Source organism: Gymnoscopelus braueri (assembly GCF_963280865.1).
Source record: "Gymnoscopelus braueri genome assembly, chromosome: 7".
NCBI classification, from domain to species: Eukaryota; Metazoa; Chordata; class Actinopteri; order Myctophiformes; family Myctophidae; genus Gymnoscopelus; species Gymnoscopelus braueri.
In genome coordinates, this window is record NC_137608.1 from 11,005,551 (window position 1) to 11,024,474 (window position 18,924).

An 18,924-nucleotide genomic window follows, 5' to 3' on the forward strand; every position below is an offset into this window, starting at 1 on the left:
TCCCAGGAGTTCGATGACCTCATATTCGCCTTAAAGACCGGTGAGCATCACACACACACCAGAGCATGTGAGTGGAGCTGAGTAGGGGGCTGTTGTCACGCTCGCTATCCGCTCATGTTGACACCCCTCCAGCCCGCTCCAGCCTTTTTATAAACCCGCTCCCCGCTACGTTAAAAATCGTCCCGCACACACACACACACACACACACACACACACACACACACACACACACACACACACACACACACACACACACACACACACACACACCTCACCACAATCCTTTGAAAAAAGCCGATCTACAAGCTCACAACGCGTCATGTTGAAGTGGTTTGTAATAATAATACAAATCTACAAGTAACTAATGTTTTCAAATCATTGTAGTGGAGTAAAAAGTACAATATTTGCCTCTGAGATGTAGTGGAGTAGAAGTAAAAATATCTACTAACACCTACAGGTTGGGAGTAGTGCACATACAGTACACTCAGACATGCACGCACACACACACACACACACACACACACACACACACACACACACACACACACACACACACACACACACACACACACACACACACACACACACAGGCAGGCATCTTCTACAGTACTGTACGTGCTTGCACTCACAGACTCCTAAAATACAAACAAATACAGACACACTGGTCTGGAGAGGTACACACACATATTGTACACACAAACAAAGCATTTGGTATGTTTGGAGTTCTACACAAGGACCTTGAAGGCTGTGTGTGGTACAAACACTGCACCTTGGAGCACTGCATTCACACACACACACACACACACACACACACACACACACACACACACACACACACACACACACACACACACACACACACACACACACACACACACACACACACACACACACACACATGCATTATTACTATTAATATCAGTATACTGGGACTGGAGTTTCCACAAGTTAAGAGAGAGAGAGAGACAGAGAGAGAGAGAGACACAAAGGGCAGATTTAACTATCACTCAAGGGAACTGCCCTCTCTCTCTCTCTCTCTCTCTCTCTCTCTCTCTCTCTCTCTCTCTCTCTCTCTCTCTCCGTCTCTATCTCTCTCTCTATCTATCTCTCTGTCTCTATCTCTCTCTCTCCGTCTCTATCTCTCTCTGCCTCTATCTCTCTCTGTCTCACTCTCTCTCTCTCTCTCTCTCTCTCTGTGTGAGTGAGAGAGATAGCAACAGTGTTAGACAGTCGTTCCCTCGAGGACCCTCGATCGCCCGGCTGCCATGGAAACCACTTTTCCTCCTTCAACATCAATGTTTCACGAGACACACACACACACACACACACACACACACACACACACACACACACACACACACACACACACACACACACACACACACACAATCACACACAATCACACAGTCAGTGGTGAGCAGTAACAGTACATTTACTCCAGTACTGTACTTAAAGGGATACTTCACTTTCAAATAAAATAAACATTAAAAAAATTTATTTAAAAAAAATGAAAGAAGTTATGGCAAAATAAAGGCCCCCTCACACATTAGTAGGACACTCTAATGCGTGAGGGGGCCTTTATTTTGCCATAACTTCTTTCATTTTTTTTAAATACATTTTTTAAATGTTTATTTTATTTGAAAGTGAAGTACAGTACAGTTTTTGAGTATCTGTACTACTATCTATAAAGCACATAATGAATTAACTACTTAAACCCCATTTTATTATATCAATTATAGTGAAAATCTGCAGAGCAGATCTACAAGCTCACAATTGCACCCAGTGTCCACGTGATGCTGGGTAACTACTTAAAGGAGTAGTTCACCCAAAAAAACAACTTTGTTTCTATCGATTACTCACCCCATGAAGCATTGAATTCATGGAGATTCTTTTCATTCCTAAGCCAATAATTTGATAACCGGCGGAAAGATACTAATGTAACCGGTAGGAGACACAAAGACTCTCCATTGAGTCTCCTACCGGAGAGACTGCTGACTTCATTAAACAGCAGCAAACGCTGCCGTTTATTAAAGTTTGGACCATCTAATGTGCGTTGCGAGCCCTTCCTTTTGCTTCATGATTTTGCTGTGTGTTATTTTTGTTTTTGAACATCTAATTGTCTTCACCTGAGGGAGACCACTTGTTGGTCGACACGTCGTGAGTTTGCACATTATTACAATGATTGGGAACAGCAGCTGTTGTTGTGCAGACTTCTTTTATCCTTACATGTTCATCTTTTGCCCTGCACCAGCGACCAGTGGTGGAAGAAGTACTCTAATATTTTACTTAAGTAAAAGTAGCAATGCCACAATATAAAAATACTCTGTCACAAGTAAAAGTATGTGTTCAAAATGTTACTTGAGTAAAAGTACAAATGTATTGGCATCAAAATATACTTAAAGTACCAAAAAGTAAAAGTAGTAAAATGTTTGAAAATAGCCGATCTACAAGCTCACAACGCGACACGTGTCTTGTAGATCTGCTATTTTCAAATAGCCTATGTATGAAATAGGGCTAAAGTGGTTAATGTATATTTTATAATATAATAATTAATATCTGCTAAGTAACTAGTAACTAAAGTTTTCAAATAATTGTAGTGGAGTAAAAGTACAATATTTGCCTCTGAGATGTAGTGGAGTAGAAGTATTGAAAATTGGATATACTCCAGTAAAGTAAAAGTACCTCAAAATTGTACTTAAGTACAGTACTTGCAGGCGCGCGGGAAGTCCTTAATACCTAGGGGGGGCTGTGCGTGGGGGGGGACTCCTCGCGCCCGCAAAGGCGCGCGATTTTTTGGGGGTTTTCTGTGTTTTTCCCCACACAAAATGGCAGAAAGACAGTGCAAACACCAGGTTGAAGTTCATCCATGACCGTAACAGACCGCTATGATCCATGGCTGGCGTTTGTTTTTATTCTTATGAGACCAGTGGACGCATGGCTCATTTGCATATCCTCGTGAATATATTACGCGTATGCAAATTAGCCATGCGGTCTTCCCAAAATATATATATATTATTAAATTACTTACTATTATTACTAATAGCAGCACAGCAGTGAATGGAGGAGTTTTAGATAACGTTGATGGAAGAGATACAATACATGCTGTTAGATTCCTCGTATTCTTCTTAAATTATTGGGGCCGGGGCGATGTATAAAACAAACATTGTGACTCAAATTATGGTTATAAATCTAAAAGCTTAAAACTCCCCCCAGGCAGGGCATAGCGAGGGGATTATACAGAATGATTTATTTCAGGAGTTAGGGATGAGCTGGATATAGATATTCACACCCCAGACTTCAGCCAAGTACCGCACGGAATGTAGAATGTAATGTTATGCTCCATGCTTAACCAATTAAAACCGGGAACGCATCTGTGTTTTGCATTTTAGATTTTAGCCAAAAAAGCATTATTTTATACTTTGGCTATTGAATTATTTCTGTCTATTAAATTATTTAAAAAATAGCAGATATACAAGCTCGTAGCGCGTCACTTCGTACCGCGCTACGAGCTTGTATATCTGCTATTCTTTAATATCCAAAATATATACAAAAAATATTGAACATTAAGTGCAAATCTTTGAATATATTATTCTTTTAAAGTGAACATGTTTGACTCAAATATTTGCTTCTGGGGGTCCCTGGAACAAAATATTTTGAGATGGGGGGGGTCCGCGGCCAAATACGCTTTAGAGGGTCCTTGACATGAAAAACTTTGAGCACCACTGATGTAGCAACATAGGTTTTTCAGAAAACGGTTAGGATTTAGAACAGGGGTTCTCAAAGCGGGTGGCGTGGCACCCTTGGGTGCCGTGACATGCCGCAGAATACTTTGTTAATATTTGGAATTGATCAATATCTCTTCAGTTTAACCATTATAGTTTGTAAAACGGACCACAGTTGCACTGTACTTGGTGCGTTCTATCTGTACATAAAATCTGTTTGACAAAAATAGTCCTATAATGGAAACACATATTCTCTCAAGTTTTCCTCGTGACAACCTGTATCTCAGGGGGAAAGATTTACATATTTCCGTATTGTAATATGTCATAAATGTAAGGTGTTATAAAGTAACAATGTCAGTCAGGGGTCATGAAAAAAGTTATTTACAGGAGTACCCTGAGCCAAGAAAGTTTGAGAACCCCTGATTTAGAAGACATTTGTAGTATCGGCCTCAGGTCTTAATGGGTTAACTAGACCCCCCCCCCTCCCCTCCCCTCTCTGGTCAGCTACTTGCATGCATCCCAGACAAACACAGGATGTCACCAAGGAGACGCTAAATTAAAAGTCCCCTCTTGTGGGTTGGTGAGAGTGAGAGACTTGGAGGTGTTAATAAGCCTGGATTTATTGGGGAGAGTGGAGTTGCAACGCAGCAGCGTTTGAGCGTGTCGTCATGACAGACTGAACTGAACCGGACCCAGAAGAGGGTGAAGAGAGAGAGGGGGGGAGGGGTGGGGGTTGTTTTGTTGTTGTCCGGTAGAAACCTCTTATCTACATATAGAGACGAAATAATAGATGTTCACCCTAGCAGTGTTTCCCAAACAATGGGTCGGGACCTATTTTTGGGGTTGCGGACCCATTTTTTTGTAAATATCCCTATTTTTTTTTAGGTTTCATACAAATAGTTTTTTATTATTATTTCAAAATTTGGAAAAAAATCATGCATGGAAAAAAAAAACATAAATTTACTTAAATTACTTCATGTTTTAGAAATAATTTAAATAGCAGATCTACGAGCTCACAACAACGTGGTCGCGATGTGTGAGTTTGGGGGGGAAGACACCCACCACCAAATGTATGTTTTGGGTCTCGAGCTAAAAGGTTTGGGAAGTCCTGCCGACGGTATTTGTGTGATATTGTGTGGCTGCATGCATGTGTGTTTGTGCATGTGTCTGTGCATACAGTATATATCGTCTCTGTCGGGTGGAAACCTCATATGTACAAAACCGTTCAAACTGAGCCAAATTATAGCAGACCGACTAAGCTCAAAACGCAGCGTTTCGCAATGCGTTTCGAGCTTGTAGATCTGCTACCTTTGATGCTATTGTGTGACACTGGGGCATGATCAAGTAGGGGCGTTAAAAAACATAAAAAGCTACAATATGCAGATAAGAGGTTTCTGCCCTACATCGATGATTTATTTGTGCGTGAATCTGTGTACATATTTATATATTTAATTGTGTGTGTGTGTGTGTGTGTGTGTGTGTGTGTGTGTGTGTGTGTGTGTGTGTGTGTGTGTGTGTGTGTGTGTGTGTGTGTGTGTGTGTGTGTGTGAGTTTGTGCACGTGTGGTAATCGGACAGTTGTAACGTAGAGACGGTTGTTTCAACAGTTGGTTCAAGGTTACCTTATTTTGTCTCCCTTGGGAGAAATGTGTTTTGGAGACACGTCCCAGCAGCAAACAAAAACAAAAAAACAATAAGGCACACAGTGACACGTACCCTAACTCCTCACACACTCTCTCTCTCTCTCTCTCTCTCACTCTCTCTCTCTCTCTCTCTTTCTCTCTCCCTCTCTCTCTCCCTCTCTCTCTCTCGTCCTGAACTGGCCTGCCTTTCACCTCAGCCTCAGATAGCCTGCAGTAAACAGTCCAAGGAGGAAGAATGTATTGGCACCCTTGTGTGCAAACTCAGCAATATAATGTACTCATTCTTATTATTGAATATAGTAGACACTTTGCCAAAGTGTTAATTAAGTCAGAGTGGCCCGGCTCTGCTCAAAGTCCATGGCCATGGCTTTGGAAAAACAGTGGCATGTACTGTATATACATTGTGTACTGTATACAAAATATAGATCTATCTATGGAATTATGCCATTTTAGTTATAAAAATCTGAAATGGTAAACGATATTACAAACAACTCCTCCAACAGCGCGGTTTCCATAAGTTGTCATAAGAATCTTTGTTTAGTATAATTGAGAGAATCTTTTATATTTCTTCACCACTTTCAACCTTGCATTGTTATTTTGAGCATAGGTCAAGGTTTCCAACATTTCAATATTTTCTGTACTTTCAACAATGTTAAAAACCTTCGAATAGCCATTTCTTAAAAGGGATGTTTCACTTTCAAACATGTTTGGGGTCATTTTAACGTCTACTGATGCTGCGTGCACAACGGGCAGATACAAAGATAAAGTCTACCATTCATTTTCAATGGAAGCCAGACATGAAGATACAAAGTAACACCCACCGTTTGTAGCTGCTACAAAAGATACAAAGAAGCAAAACTACAACCAGTGGTGGAAAAAGTACTCAAATTTGTTACGTAAGTAAAAGTACCAATAATGCAATATAGAAATACTCTGTTACAAGTAAAAGTCCAGAATTCAAATTTAAGGTAAAGTAAAGTAAAAGTACAAAAGTATTGGTATCAAAATGTACTTAAAGTACCAAAAGTAAAAGTACTAAAATATTTGAAAATAGCAGATCTACAAGCTCACAACGCGTCGCATCGCGATGCGACGCGTTGTGAGCTTGTAGATCTGCTATTTTCAAATAGCCTCGGTATAAAATAGGGTTAAAGTGGTTAATGTATATTTTATAATATTATAATTTATATCTGCAAAGTAACTAGTAACTAAAGTTTTCAAATCATTGTAGTGGAGTAAAAGTACAATATTTGCCTCTGAGATGTAGTGGAGTAGAAGTAAAAGTATTGGAAATTGGAAATACTCAAGTAAAGTACAAATACCTCAACATTTTACTTAAGTACAGTACTTAAGTAAATGTACTTAGTTACTTTCCACCACTGACTACAACTGTAGCTCCGATGACGCGGTGCTCGATGATGTCAAGGACCGCGTTGAGCAACACAGATACAAAGTAACAGAGCGACAAATACGCTGTGTTTCTTTGTATCTGCCCGTGTGAACGCAGCATCTAAGCTTTAGTGAGCCCCCCAGACAGTTTTTAAGTTGCTTGATTCAGTATTTAGATATTTGATATTCATTTTATCAGACACGCCCCCTTCAGACACAAACCCAACTTCAAACTCCATTTTAACCATGATAGATCATTGAAAACACACGTCCTTGGTTCTGGTGAGAATTGTCCTTCTAATACGTGAACGACTTTTTTCATACATTTTATTCTTCTTTTTTTTCATTCTTTTTTTTTCATTTCCACCCAAAAAAAGAAGAGAAGTAGTACAAAAAAAAAGAAAAAAAAAATTTAGTTAATCATTGTTGGCTGATATTTGTGTGAACCAAGAGGCAAAACCAAAATGGGATTCTGCAGCATCCAAGTGACAAGGAGGACATCTATTATTTATTCTTTGCCCGGCAGCACAATCGTTTGCACTTTCCACAGTGACCTCTGCTCCCCCCTCCCACCCACCCACCAGCTACTAGCATCGCACTGAACTTCTAACCTCCTTTCAATCTGTACCTCCCTGAGCAGCCGGTTGGCCAGCCAGCCAGCCAGCCGTAAAGATAATACCCTAATCTGAATTACATAATCTACTACAACCTGACACAGGTCAGCGAGAAGCGGCCGTAATGAGGGAGTTTCACTCTCCATTAGGTAGTCAACCATTAACGCTGTTATTGCAGAGACACACACACACGTCACAAAACCGTGTATCTCCATATCGTTGCTGTCGGGGGCAGAAACCTCTTATATCCATATTATTATTTTTTGTAATTTGATGCCTTAACTGATCATACTACAGCGTCACACAAAAGTAGCAGGTCCACAAGCTCGAGCTTGAACATTTGGACATATGAGGTTTCCACCCGTCAGAGACAATCATTTCAACTTTACTTTGTCGTACAAGCGTGTCGCAATTGCGATGCGTTGAGAGCTTGCAGATCTGCTATTTCTGCTAATTATGAAACTGTTTGAAAATGTACACAGCAGATAAATGGAAACGTTTATGACGATTATGCAAAAACTCTGTAACTGTGATTATCTCAACTTATTGCGATCATAGGCGATTGTGTAATAATAGTGATAGAATGTGTTATCATGAGCAGCCTCTCTAGGTGTTATGTCACTCATAACAGCTTTACATCATTACCTTGACCCACACGTTTACAAGTTAATGCAAGAACACAGTTAACTCACTTACTTACATCACACTTGTAAGTGAGTTAAAAAACGTAGACGTAACGTGTATGATGATCCCTTTATGCTTTAACCACATGACCCCTGGTCACGTGAACCATCCCTCTTCTGCACAGCTCAGCATAGGCCAACATTCAGACATAAATAGCAGATCTGTTTTTTTAGAATGAAAAATGGAATCATGTGGAAACGGTGTGGCTCCTGTTGTGTGGATCTTTGGACTTCATGAGGGTAACCTGTGTGACCCCAGTGGTTCCCAAACTCGGGGACAGGACCCCCAGGTGGGGTCCACAAATGTTTCGGTTTTTTTTGTGGGGGGGGTAAACAAACCAACATACAGTGTAAGTGTATACAGTATTGATGAGCGGGTAACCCGCGGGTCCCGTGGGTCAACCCGCGGCGCGGGTGGTCGAGTCAGGATTTCAGAGGCAATTATGCGGGCTGCGGGTGAGCGGGTCAGCCGCTCTCACACGAAAAAAAAAAAAAAAAAACCTATTTTGAACAACATGCTTGTTTATTTAGCCCATGACAATGTTGTGCTACTGTAGACATTTAAAGCGACTTTGGGTACTTAAAAGAGCGCTATATAAGTCTGAGCTATTATGAATGTGATTATCTTTTTTTTCCCACCGCGGGTCGCGGGGCGGGTTGAGCCATATATTTATATATGGGTTCGCGGGGCGGGTTGGGTTCCGTGGCGGGTCGGGGCGGGGCGGGTCATGAAAAAACCTGACCCGCACATCACTAGTATACAGGGTATCTGCACATTTCTAAAGTTACAAGTTAATGAGTTTTAAGACCTTTTTAATACCAAATTGTCAAATGGTACGTAAGAATAAGGCAAACATTGTGAAAATAGACGATCTACAAGCCATCATCAGCCACGAAAAAACACAAAAAAAAAGTGTAAAATATGGATACGTTCTGTTTCTAAAAGCACGTATGTGTCTCTGGTATGTTTGTTTTTGTTTCAGGAACGGGCCTCAATATGAGCGACACAGAGTCGGCTCACGACAGCCACGACGGAGGCAGCGTGGAAGAGCACTCCCAGATCGTAGAGCTGAGACGCATCCCCATCGCAGACACACACCTCTAACCCCACGCCTTTTATCCCTCCACCCCTCCCTCCCTCCCTCCCTCCATCCCTCCCTCCCTCCATCCATCCATCCATTAAAGGAGTAGCTCACCCAAAATATGACAAAAGAGGCCTGGACTGCTGGACTGCACCTAGGCTCAGAGTAGCCTGAGAGCGTGTCGCGGGTTCGAGTCCCGATCCCGACGGCCTTTGCTGCATTTCCTGTCAGCCTACTGTCCTGTCAATAGAAGCATGAAAGCCCAAAAATAAATCTTAGGAAAAAAAGACAAAAGAAACTCCATGAATTCAAGGCTTGATGGGGTGTGTAAATAATAGAAAATATGATTTTTTTTGGCGGTGAACTACTCCTTTAATCCAAGTGTTTACCAAACTGGGGACCCACCAAAATTATTTTTGGGGGGTCCCCAGATATTTAGCCTAATGTGCAACATTGTTTTCTCACTCAACAGTAAACAAACCAACATACTGTATAAGTGTATACAGGGTATCTGCACATTTATAAAGTTACGATTTAATAACTTTTAAGACCTTTTTAATATCAAACTGGGCCAAATTGTCAGATATTACATAATAAGAAAGAGGCAAGCATTGTGAAAATATCCGATCTACAAGCTCACAGCGCCTCGCAGTGCGAGGCGCTGTGAGCTTGTAGATCGGCTATTTTCACAATGTTTATCTGTGGAACCGAGTCAAACTAAAAGTAATGCCTACAATTCAAAGTCAGTGCTTGTCAGGGTGGGGGTCCCCAGTTCAAATATCATTCTTTTTGGTTTTCCCCAGTTCAAATATCCTTATTTTTTTTATGGGGGGTCGTGGCCTGAAAAAAATAACCCTTGCATTAATCTATCCCTCCCTCCCTCATTCCTCCCTTTTCATATCGCAGAGAAAGGAAACATACAAAACAGTATTTTTATATTTTGGAATGATTTTGCACTAAAACATGTTGTTGATGGTTTTTTTAATAGAAATGTTCTCTTATAGTTTGTTTGATATGAAAACGTTGTGATTTTTACTGTACATCTGTTTGTTTTTTACACACATATATATATATATATGAATATATAAATGTTTTACTAAATTAACTTTTGAAAAGTCCTTGATGGAGTTTTTCTTTTTTTTTATGTATATATTGACTTTTTTTTGTATGTATAGATTTTAGTAAAAAAAAAGAAAAGAAGAGTTGGAGGTATATACCCTCCCATAGCACAACCACCACTGCTAGCTTGGGTTTATGGAGATTGTGTAACATTGTTAATAAATAATTCATCCTCTATTTTACAGTGGCCTGTGTGATTATTCCACTTGAACTGCAGTTATGACTGTTGGAGAGAACTTTCCCGTGTGGAAGTTTAAAATAACAATTTTAAGCTTGACTTTTTAAAGGGGCCAGTTTTGAATTGCAGCCACATGTAAGTGCTCTTTTAGAGCGGTTTTGAAGGAGAGGAGGGATTTACACTCCTTTAAAACTGTTGGTAGGGCGTTCCACATTTTAGAGGCATAGCGGGAGAACGAATTTAACCCCTTGTTTGAGCCAAATCTGGGTTGAACGTGTTTTGTGGAGCTCCCGCTGGTGTTGTGATCGTGGACGTCATTGACGTTTGTGAAGTAGTTTGACAGGTACGTGAGTGTCTTTGTGATGTAGTGTATTAGGCGGGTGCATATATGAAAAAAAAGCACCTTACCCAAAACAAATTGCAACAAAATGTTTTTCAACTATTTCTTGCAGTGTCAGGTGTCCTTAACACATCGACCGCCAGAGGTTAATCTCATAATGTACTCACCAGTGCCAAGGTGTTTTTGTTGTTTTTTTGTTTTTTTCATGTCGCCATAGATCTTGTTAAAATCCTTAAGATTGAGCTCTACACGGTCTGTTTACATCCGCGAGATCTCCCTGTATCTCCCAGTGAAGATCGCGTGTCAAACGGGGCATCCATGTTGTAGTTAGAGCGGATTACGTTAAACAGTGAAATGCGAGGAGAAAAAACTACAGGAAGAGAATTGAGTTTCAGTTTCGTCTGTAGAATGGGAGCGGGCGTGATCGTCAAAACCGGATCCCAAATAATTCTATTTCCGGTCATCTAACCGGAAACGGAAGTGGATCAAAAAAAATCCGAAAGTGAACCCGGAAGTGAATAGCGCGAAAAGACCGTGGACCGTAGGGCTACGGTCTCGGCGCTTAACAGTTGGATTTAACGGACCGTAGGACTACTTTCTTGGCGGTTAATGTGTTAATAACATTTAAAAGTTTACCAAAGTTTGACCACTGGAAAGGTGTTATTTTCAAGATGGCGTCCAAAATGGCCAAAAAAATCTTTAAAATAACCTAACTCCTTCATTATTTATCCTAGACAAGTACTTTTTGTGTCTAACCCCATGTTTTGGGGGCATAGAAATCCACTGGACTTGTCCAAATTGCAGAGATACATTTAGATAATTGTGAAATCCAATATTTTGTTTTTGACTCTATTAAAACCCTCTGAAATGGTCACCCGTTTCAACTAGTTATATTTGTTTTACTGGAACAAGGCTTCAAGATATCCTCAAAACACAACAAAACAATTGTCACAATTTTCAGTCATTCAGAAGGTGGCAGAGAAAGAGAATATTGTCAGTTGATATAGTATTGCTTGCAATATTGAAACATTTTGGACAGCTCTGCGGATCAAATGTGAATCAAACTGTCATCTTGTAGACACAAGATTTTGAAAAACTTTTTAACACATTAGGAAGGCAATCAGTGTGAGTGCGTAAAGAGGGGTGGCTACGGAGGTTAGTGCAGAGCTGTCAGAACCCATTTCTCTACTGGGTGCCTAGGCAGAGGGGAGTATAGGGGTGGGGTTGTGTGAGGAGGTAAAATGGGGTCTGGTGTAGAGTTTAGTGGGCCTAGGGTTCCCCTCAGGTGGGTACAGGGGAGTATGGGGAGTGGGGGTCACTGGATTGCTCCCTGGGCACTTGGAGCACAGAAGAGCAAAGTTATAGGAGCCAAGGAGACCCTGAGCTTCTCCTCTCCCCCATGTCCGAGGTGCAAAACCTTCAACAGTTGGCTCAGACATGTCCCATTAAAGCTATAGTGGGGCACTTGTGGAGCTCAGGACGAGTGCTCATAGGCAGTTAAAGAGAATGGGGCTTGTCAGACCTGTGCATCGCGCTAGCCAAATTCCAATTTTCAAGTGTCCATCCTCAAGTCCTCCACTCCCGCCTAAGCCCTGCCTCCGAGCGAGGAGGCGAGGAGGCAATTGCTGGACTATTCCAGAGCTCGGAGGGTTGTCATGTGGAGGAGGAGAAATTATACGCCACACATTTCAACAAAGACAGTTCCCCAAACGATACCTGAAAGATACACTTGTAACTTGCCAGATTTCACGCCAAGTGGCTTAGGGAGCCTGCGCTCACCTCACGCTGGAGGACAGAGTGAGGAGGAGGCAGAAATTAAGCGTTAGGCTGAGAGGAGTATCCCTATGTCGCCTGGCTCACTGGATAGTCCCACTGGTCCCAAGTGGACCTCCATGCTGGCTCCTATGCCCGAGATGGGCACTCGTCAGTGGGCATAGTTAGTGAGGAGGGACCCCCCCCCCCTAGTGGTGGTTGTAAGACCTCCACGTGGTGCATGACTGTGTGTCAGGCAGACAGGGGTGTCCCTATGTCTGACTGGCTCACAGGAGAGTCGGTGTCTGGTTGGTGGCTGACCATTAATATTCCCAGGGGCCCCCAGTGACTTATCATTATGGCTCAGAGCGTCCTCTCCCCTCAAATACATTTTTAAAGTTAAAATTATCCAGAAAAAAAAAAAATCTAAGTTCAAGGTTATTGCCAGCAGTACCAATCACAAAATAAAAGACATGTGAAATTAATTTTGCACTAAAACCCCACACAACTACTATAATCTCAGGAATAAGATGTTTGTGACAAGGAAATCTGAACCCTATCCGCACCACACTCCTCTACCACCCCTACCCAAGACAGTAGACACTAGATGTTGTCATAGCTCTGTGCTGACTTCCTCTCCAGGCCCATAAGGGGCCATTTCTCTCCACTGTAATATTTGAGAATTTGGTCAATTTGCTATTAAAAAGGTCTTAAGAGTCATTAAATTGTAACATTAGAAAGGTGCAGATACCATGTACACTTATACTGTATGTTGGTTTGTTTACTGTTGAGTGAGAAAACAATGTTGCACATTAAGCTAAGCATCTGGGGTCCTGACCCCCAGTTTGGGAATAGGATTATTATTTTATTTCACCTTTACAAACAAAATAGTAACTTCTCGGTAAGGAATTTCTTCCAAGATTTGTGTAACATTCACAGTTTATCACTTACAGCCATGTTTTTACAAAATGTCACAGTACCACCCAGTAATAATGAATTTATTCCTTTTTGGTATGAAAAGAAATATCGTGAAAGCTTCAACAGAATGTGAATTACCAATTCACCAATCCTGGGCATTATGTAGAAAAGGGAGAAATGTCCAATTACATTGTTATATATATATATGCTTATAACCATGCTTATAACCAATTCCTTTATAATTGAACTTGTAATCACTTGACTATAATTTATATATGCTAATTAGATTCTAAGATTACCAAAACATGGGGTTAGGCACCAAAATTACTTGTCTAGGATGAATAATGAAGGAGTAATGGTCTTTGTAAGGAACTGGTGGCGACCATCTTGAACATTTTACCTTTCTAGTGGTCCGATTTTGGTAAACTTTTGATATGTTATTAAAGTTATACAATGCAGAATCCCAAATAACGATTTTTAGCAACCTCTGCTGGTCACTACCGTCACTGCATACAATTTCCGTAATCCTCGATTACCCAGAATTCCATTCGTTTTCACCGGAAGCCGGAAGCGTTTCAAAAAGCGATCTTTTAATTGTTTTATACTATCTACGGATCGTTTCTCTTAGCCAGTGGAGCATTAGTTACCATGAGCTGTGCTTTCTTTTTCTGTTCTTTTTCGATCTTCCAATCCTACATTATCTTAACATCAGCGTGAGGTTCCTTTTTGTTATAGCGCGGTAGTTCCTGGCCAAACAGGAAACCGTTGCGGTAGTTCCTGGGGACGTCGGCCACGACGTCATGACGTTGGCCAGGAACGTCATTTCCCCGGGAATGTCCCCCCAGTCCACTTTCAATAGAAAATATATAAATAAAAGGCTTCCGGGGGTGAAATTCACGGAGTGGGTGTTGTGAAACTTTTGCCACTCGCAAAAGATATACAATTTAACTTTAGTTTTGTTGAAAACGTTACCTAGTATTACTTTAAGTACACCTAATACTACAATAATCCATTGAAAAACCTTTTGTTGCAATTTGTTTTGGGTCAAATCATATCTGCACCCGCCTATATCTTGTAGACCAGGCCTAGCCTCACGTGGCCAGTTTATATCACTGCGTAGATATGAGTCTGGTAATTCTATGAGGAATTTTTTTTTCCAAGGGGCGGGTTCATAAGAATGGCTCTGGATGCAATTGGTTAGACCTACAACCAACTACCAACTACTATTCTCTTGCGTTGTACGTCACTGTTCCAAAAAAGGTGATAAACCCGCCCATATTTGGATACTGGGCCCTGATTGGTCACCCCAGACTTCGGGAGCAGGAAATGGATTCACAACGGAGCGGTGCCAGACCCAAATCGCTGAGGGCAAATTTGTTTTTGCACTGGCAGATTCGTCTGGTCCCAGGCTAGACCAGGCCCATACCAAAGACTCTAAAAATGGGATCCAATGCCACCCTGCTTGGCACTCAGCATCAAGGGTTGGATTGGGGTTAAATCCTTGCGACATATACTAGCATCATGTCCAGGGGGTGTACTTGTACATCATGCTGCCCCACGCGACAGAAACAGGAGATAGGCTGCTGACCTATGGCCCTCATGGCTCGGCATGAGACTTACTGACTTCTCTCTGAAGATACTGAGTATACGTTGGAATTGCTGAGTCGCCCCTGGGGTCAGTGCCCGAGGCCGGCAAACTTGTTCCAGAACGTCTGAGACTTCAGAGTCCAGGACAGAAAGACAAGACGGCGGTCTGGAGAATCTGCTGCCGTCTGCAGAAATAAAGAAAAAACTAGCCAGAGCCGCGAGGGCAGAGCAAACGGCCACTGTGTGTAGAACCATTCACTGTCTGTCAGACTCTCTACAGAGCTGGGGGAAAAGAGAGAACGGTGCCATGCTGCATGTTCAAACAAATACTTATCTTCACAAAAACGTATCATTGTTGCTGCTGGGCAGTAACCTCTTATCTCCATATTTTAACTTTTTATGTTTTTTCTTAGCCCATTTAATCCTGGAACGCATCTGTGTCATTTTAGATTTCTTTGGCTATTCAAAAATAGCAGATATACAAGCTCATAGTGCCGCGCTATGAGCTTGTAGATGTAAATGTGTGCAATTTGGCCGATTCTACACATGACGTCAAAATCGTAAAAAGTTTTTTGAAAAAACGTATGTTGCTATACATCAGGGCTTCTCAAATGTTTTCATGACAAGGACCCCCTGAATGATATGTATTTGGCCACGGACCCCCATCTGAAAAACATTTTGTTCCAGAGAAGCAAAGATTTGATTTAGAGAGAGAGAAGCAAAGATGTTCGCTTTAAAAATCATTTAAAGATTTCCCCCAAAAATTACGATTTTTTTTCTTAAAAAATAGAAGATCTATAAGCTCATAGCACAGCACTCGGTGCCACGCTATGAGCTTGTAGATCTGCTATTTTTGAATAGCCAAAGTATAAAATAATGGTTATAGCTCAAATCTAAAATTTCACAGATGCGTTCCCTGATTGAATTCACACAAAAGCATCAATCCTGAAAAGTAACTGTTTTTTGGACATATGAGGTTTCGATAGGAGACGACATGCCTATCAGCCATGTGAACTCTGCTAGATTCATCACAACATCATGTATTATGCACACCTTATTAAATGTGTATGATATACAATATTTTAATAGGTATGTCATTGAACAATATACATCTACCATCTTATAATTATCTTATGTCATACTAAATGCTACATTATATACCCCCGCAAGCACAGTCAGGACCCGGACCAATCAGTGACGTCTCGATTGGGGCTAGATCAAGTCAAACCAAGACAAGTCAGATCTGGCCCAGAATATCACCTGATTTCAACCAAAATTAATCCTGACCACAAAAACGTCACTTCCAGGACGTCATCTAAACACATTTCTCATCACCCAAAATTGCTGTCCAAATGTCCATATGATGTCCCGGTGATGACGTCCTGTAAATGACGTAAAGATCATCCCCATATGGGCTGTGATCTGGCCTAGTCCTGAACGTCACCGGGGTGATGACCGGGCGTCATCATATCGTCATCATGACGTCATTGTGCTTGCTGGACAGGTTCAAGTCGATATCAAAAAGTCAGCTCTTATTTGGCACAGGGCCGGATCTTGCCTTACCCCCTTATATTTTAGCTATTTTGAAAATCATTTGAAAATAGTGATAATAGTCGATCTACTCCGACATGTTGTGAGCTTGTACAGTAGGTTGGCTATTTGATTTATTTAAAAATGTTTTTCAAAATAGTACAAAAAAAATTGCTATGAAGTTTAGGCATAGGGGGTAAGGCGGCGCGCAAGAAAAGTGGGGTCCTTGAGAGAGGGTTCTAGGGGGTCCCCCCCAGCAAAAATTAAACACTTATTTTGTAGCTAATCAAAAATAGCCGATCTACAAGCTAAAATCTTCCTTAAGAGGACGTTTGAGAACCAGGACTGGTCTCTGGTGTCCAGTGTGAGGTCAAGTCAATCAGCAGTGGAGTTGGAATTGGAATTCAACCCCACCTTCAACCTCTGTTCCCTTTAGTCTCGCGTAGCCAGACAACTATTCCACAATCTTCGAATGCTAATAGAGTCTGGAACTACACCTCCCCGAAAGCCCAGAACGGAAGCTTGTCATCTGTTTGTCATTTCCGTTCACGAAAATATATTTTGAGATATCGTAACATTTTACTTTTGATTGTCCATTTCTGCTAAGCAGCAAGCTATATTATGCTTAATGCTTCTATAATTTTTTTGTCTCCTTTGAGTGGACATAAATAAATGGTTAAAATGTGTGTCCAGGGCATGACGTTAAACTGCTGTAGGTGCAGTGGATGCATTTACAATCAAAATAGCAATTCTTTAATTAAGTAATGCAGATGTTTAACACTAATTTAACTCTTGAGAGAGTGAAATTAAACCAAATGGACCCGTTTCATTTTACACACTCAAGAGTTAAAGAGTCTACCTAATAAGGGTGCATTTGGTTACCAACTCTCCATCATTTAGCTGGGGGACCAGCTGGAACCCCCTCAAGGACCACTGGTGGTCCCCGGACTACTGGTTGAGAACCACTGCTTTAAAGGATATGTTCGCTTCACACCGAGCGTCCAGTGATTAACCCGAGAAGAAATTCTGTTTTTCCCAGCGGCTGATGATGACCTCATTCATTGCACAAACACACAGATGGAGAATGCAGGAGATTCGGTGACAAGAGAGAAAGGAGAGAGAGATAGCCAGAGCGAGGAGGAGAAAGAAAAGGAAAGATTAATATCGAATGAATGAATGGAGAATGAATGAGACCAGATGTCATGCCCCGGTTACCTGAGATCCACTTATCAGCAGGGGGAGGGGGGGGGGGCTGAAACACCCGGCCGTACAAAAGAAATCACTTCCTGGGTCTGAAATTTCTCAGTGGCTCCTGAAGTAGTTCATGTGAGAAGGGCATTAGGGCCGCTGTTTCCTCACAGCTCTGCAAAGCAGTGTTGCCGTGTCTGGTAAATATAAGCGACTTTTGGGCTTGTTTTTCTGTAACAAGCTTGTATGTAAATCGTTGCTAAATCTCCATATTTAAACTTTTTGCGTTTTTTTGTAAATGAATGCCCTACTTGATCATACTACAACCAGCGTCACACAAAAGTAGCAGATCCACAACCTCGAAATGTGGCGCAAAGTGTCACTTTGCTTATCGAGGCTTATTTCTAAATTGTATCTGCTTAATTGGGCTTGCCTTCCTAATGTAAATTAGCCTGGCTCCACCCCCTGAATCGTTTGCCTCGCATTCAGGGTCTGGTGACGCTGTCGAAGGCGGGTGTTTCTCGGTTGAAAATCTGTACGACGAATCGGGATCGGGATAATCCAGTATGAACCAATCGCCAAAGAGTCTTTGAAAAAAGAACTTTGGCCACGCCCCCATCTCATAAATCGGCTGCATTGAGAGGGCTTTCAGACTGAATAATGGAGTGAAACGAAATGAAAATTCAGTGTCAGGCTAAATGTAAATCATTGGTTCTCATACATTTTCGTGCCAAGGGCCCCAAAAATAACATGTACTGTATTTGTCCGTGATCCCCCATCTGAACATATCTTGTGCCAGGACCATCCACCCCATTTGTGTTGTTAAATTATTAAAAAAAATATTCCACATATTTATCTTTTGCGACGCGTTGTGAGCTTGTAGATCTGCTAGGGTTCAAGTGATAAAACTGATTTTAATACAATATTAACTCATTTTGCAGGGGATCCCCTGTGTGCGTCCGTGCGTGTGTTTTGGGCTTGTTTTTTGTATGGACTTGTTTCTCTCGCAAAAATCTGGCAACACTGTCTGAAAGTGGAACCTGCATTCACAGTCAGCCTCTCCCTGCTCACTCTGGTGGGACTGAGACTGAGTGGGTCCCTGGATGAGGCTCAACTGTAAAGCGTCTGCCAGATTGGGTTTCAACCTTCTTCCCTTGGCAGGAGGAGAAAAGCAGGGCGT

At 41.5% G+C, this 18,924-nt stretch overlaps 1 protein-coding gene across 1 annotated transcript in view; it reads left to right on the forward strand.

Annotated features, from left to right (window-relative positions):
* Positions 1-9,232, forward strand: part of adgrv1 (adhesion G protein-coupled receptor V1) — a gene marked incomplete at its 5' end in the record, with an annotated part of 266,650 nt that extends 257,418 nt beyond the window's left edge. The window contains 2 exons of the mRNA XM_080433472.1: positions 1-40; positions 9,034-9,232. The exon at positions 1-40 is cut by the window's left edge and continues 120 nt beyond it. Of these exons, the coding sequence (XP_080289598.1) occupies positions 1-40; positions 9,034-9,155 (162 nt within the window). The 3' untranslated portion in view covers positions 9,156-9,232. The remainder of the gene's footprint in view (positions 41-9,033) is intronic.
* Positions 9,233-18,924: the final 9,692 nt, after the last annotated feature.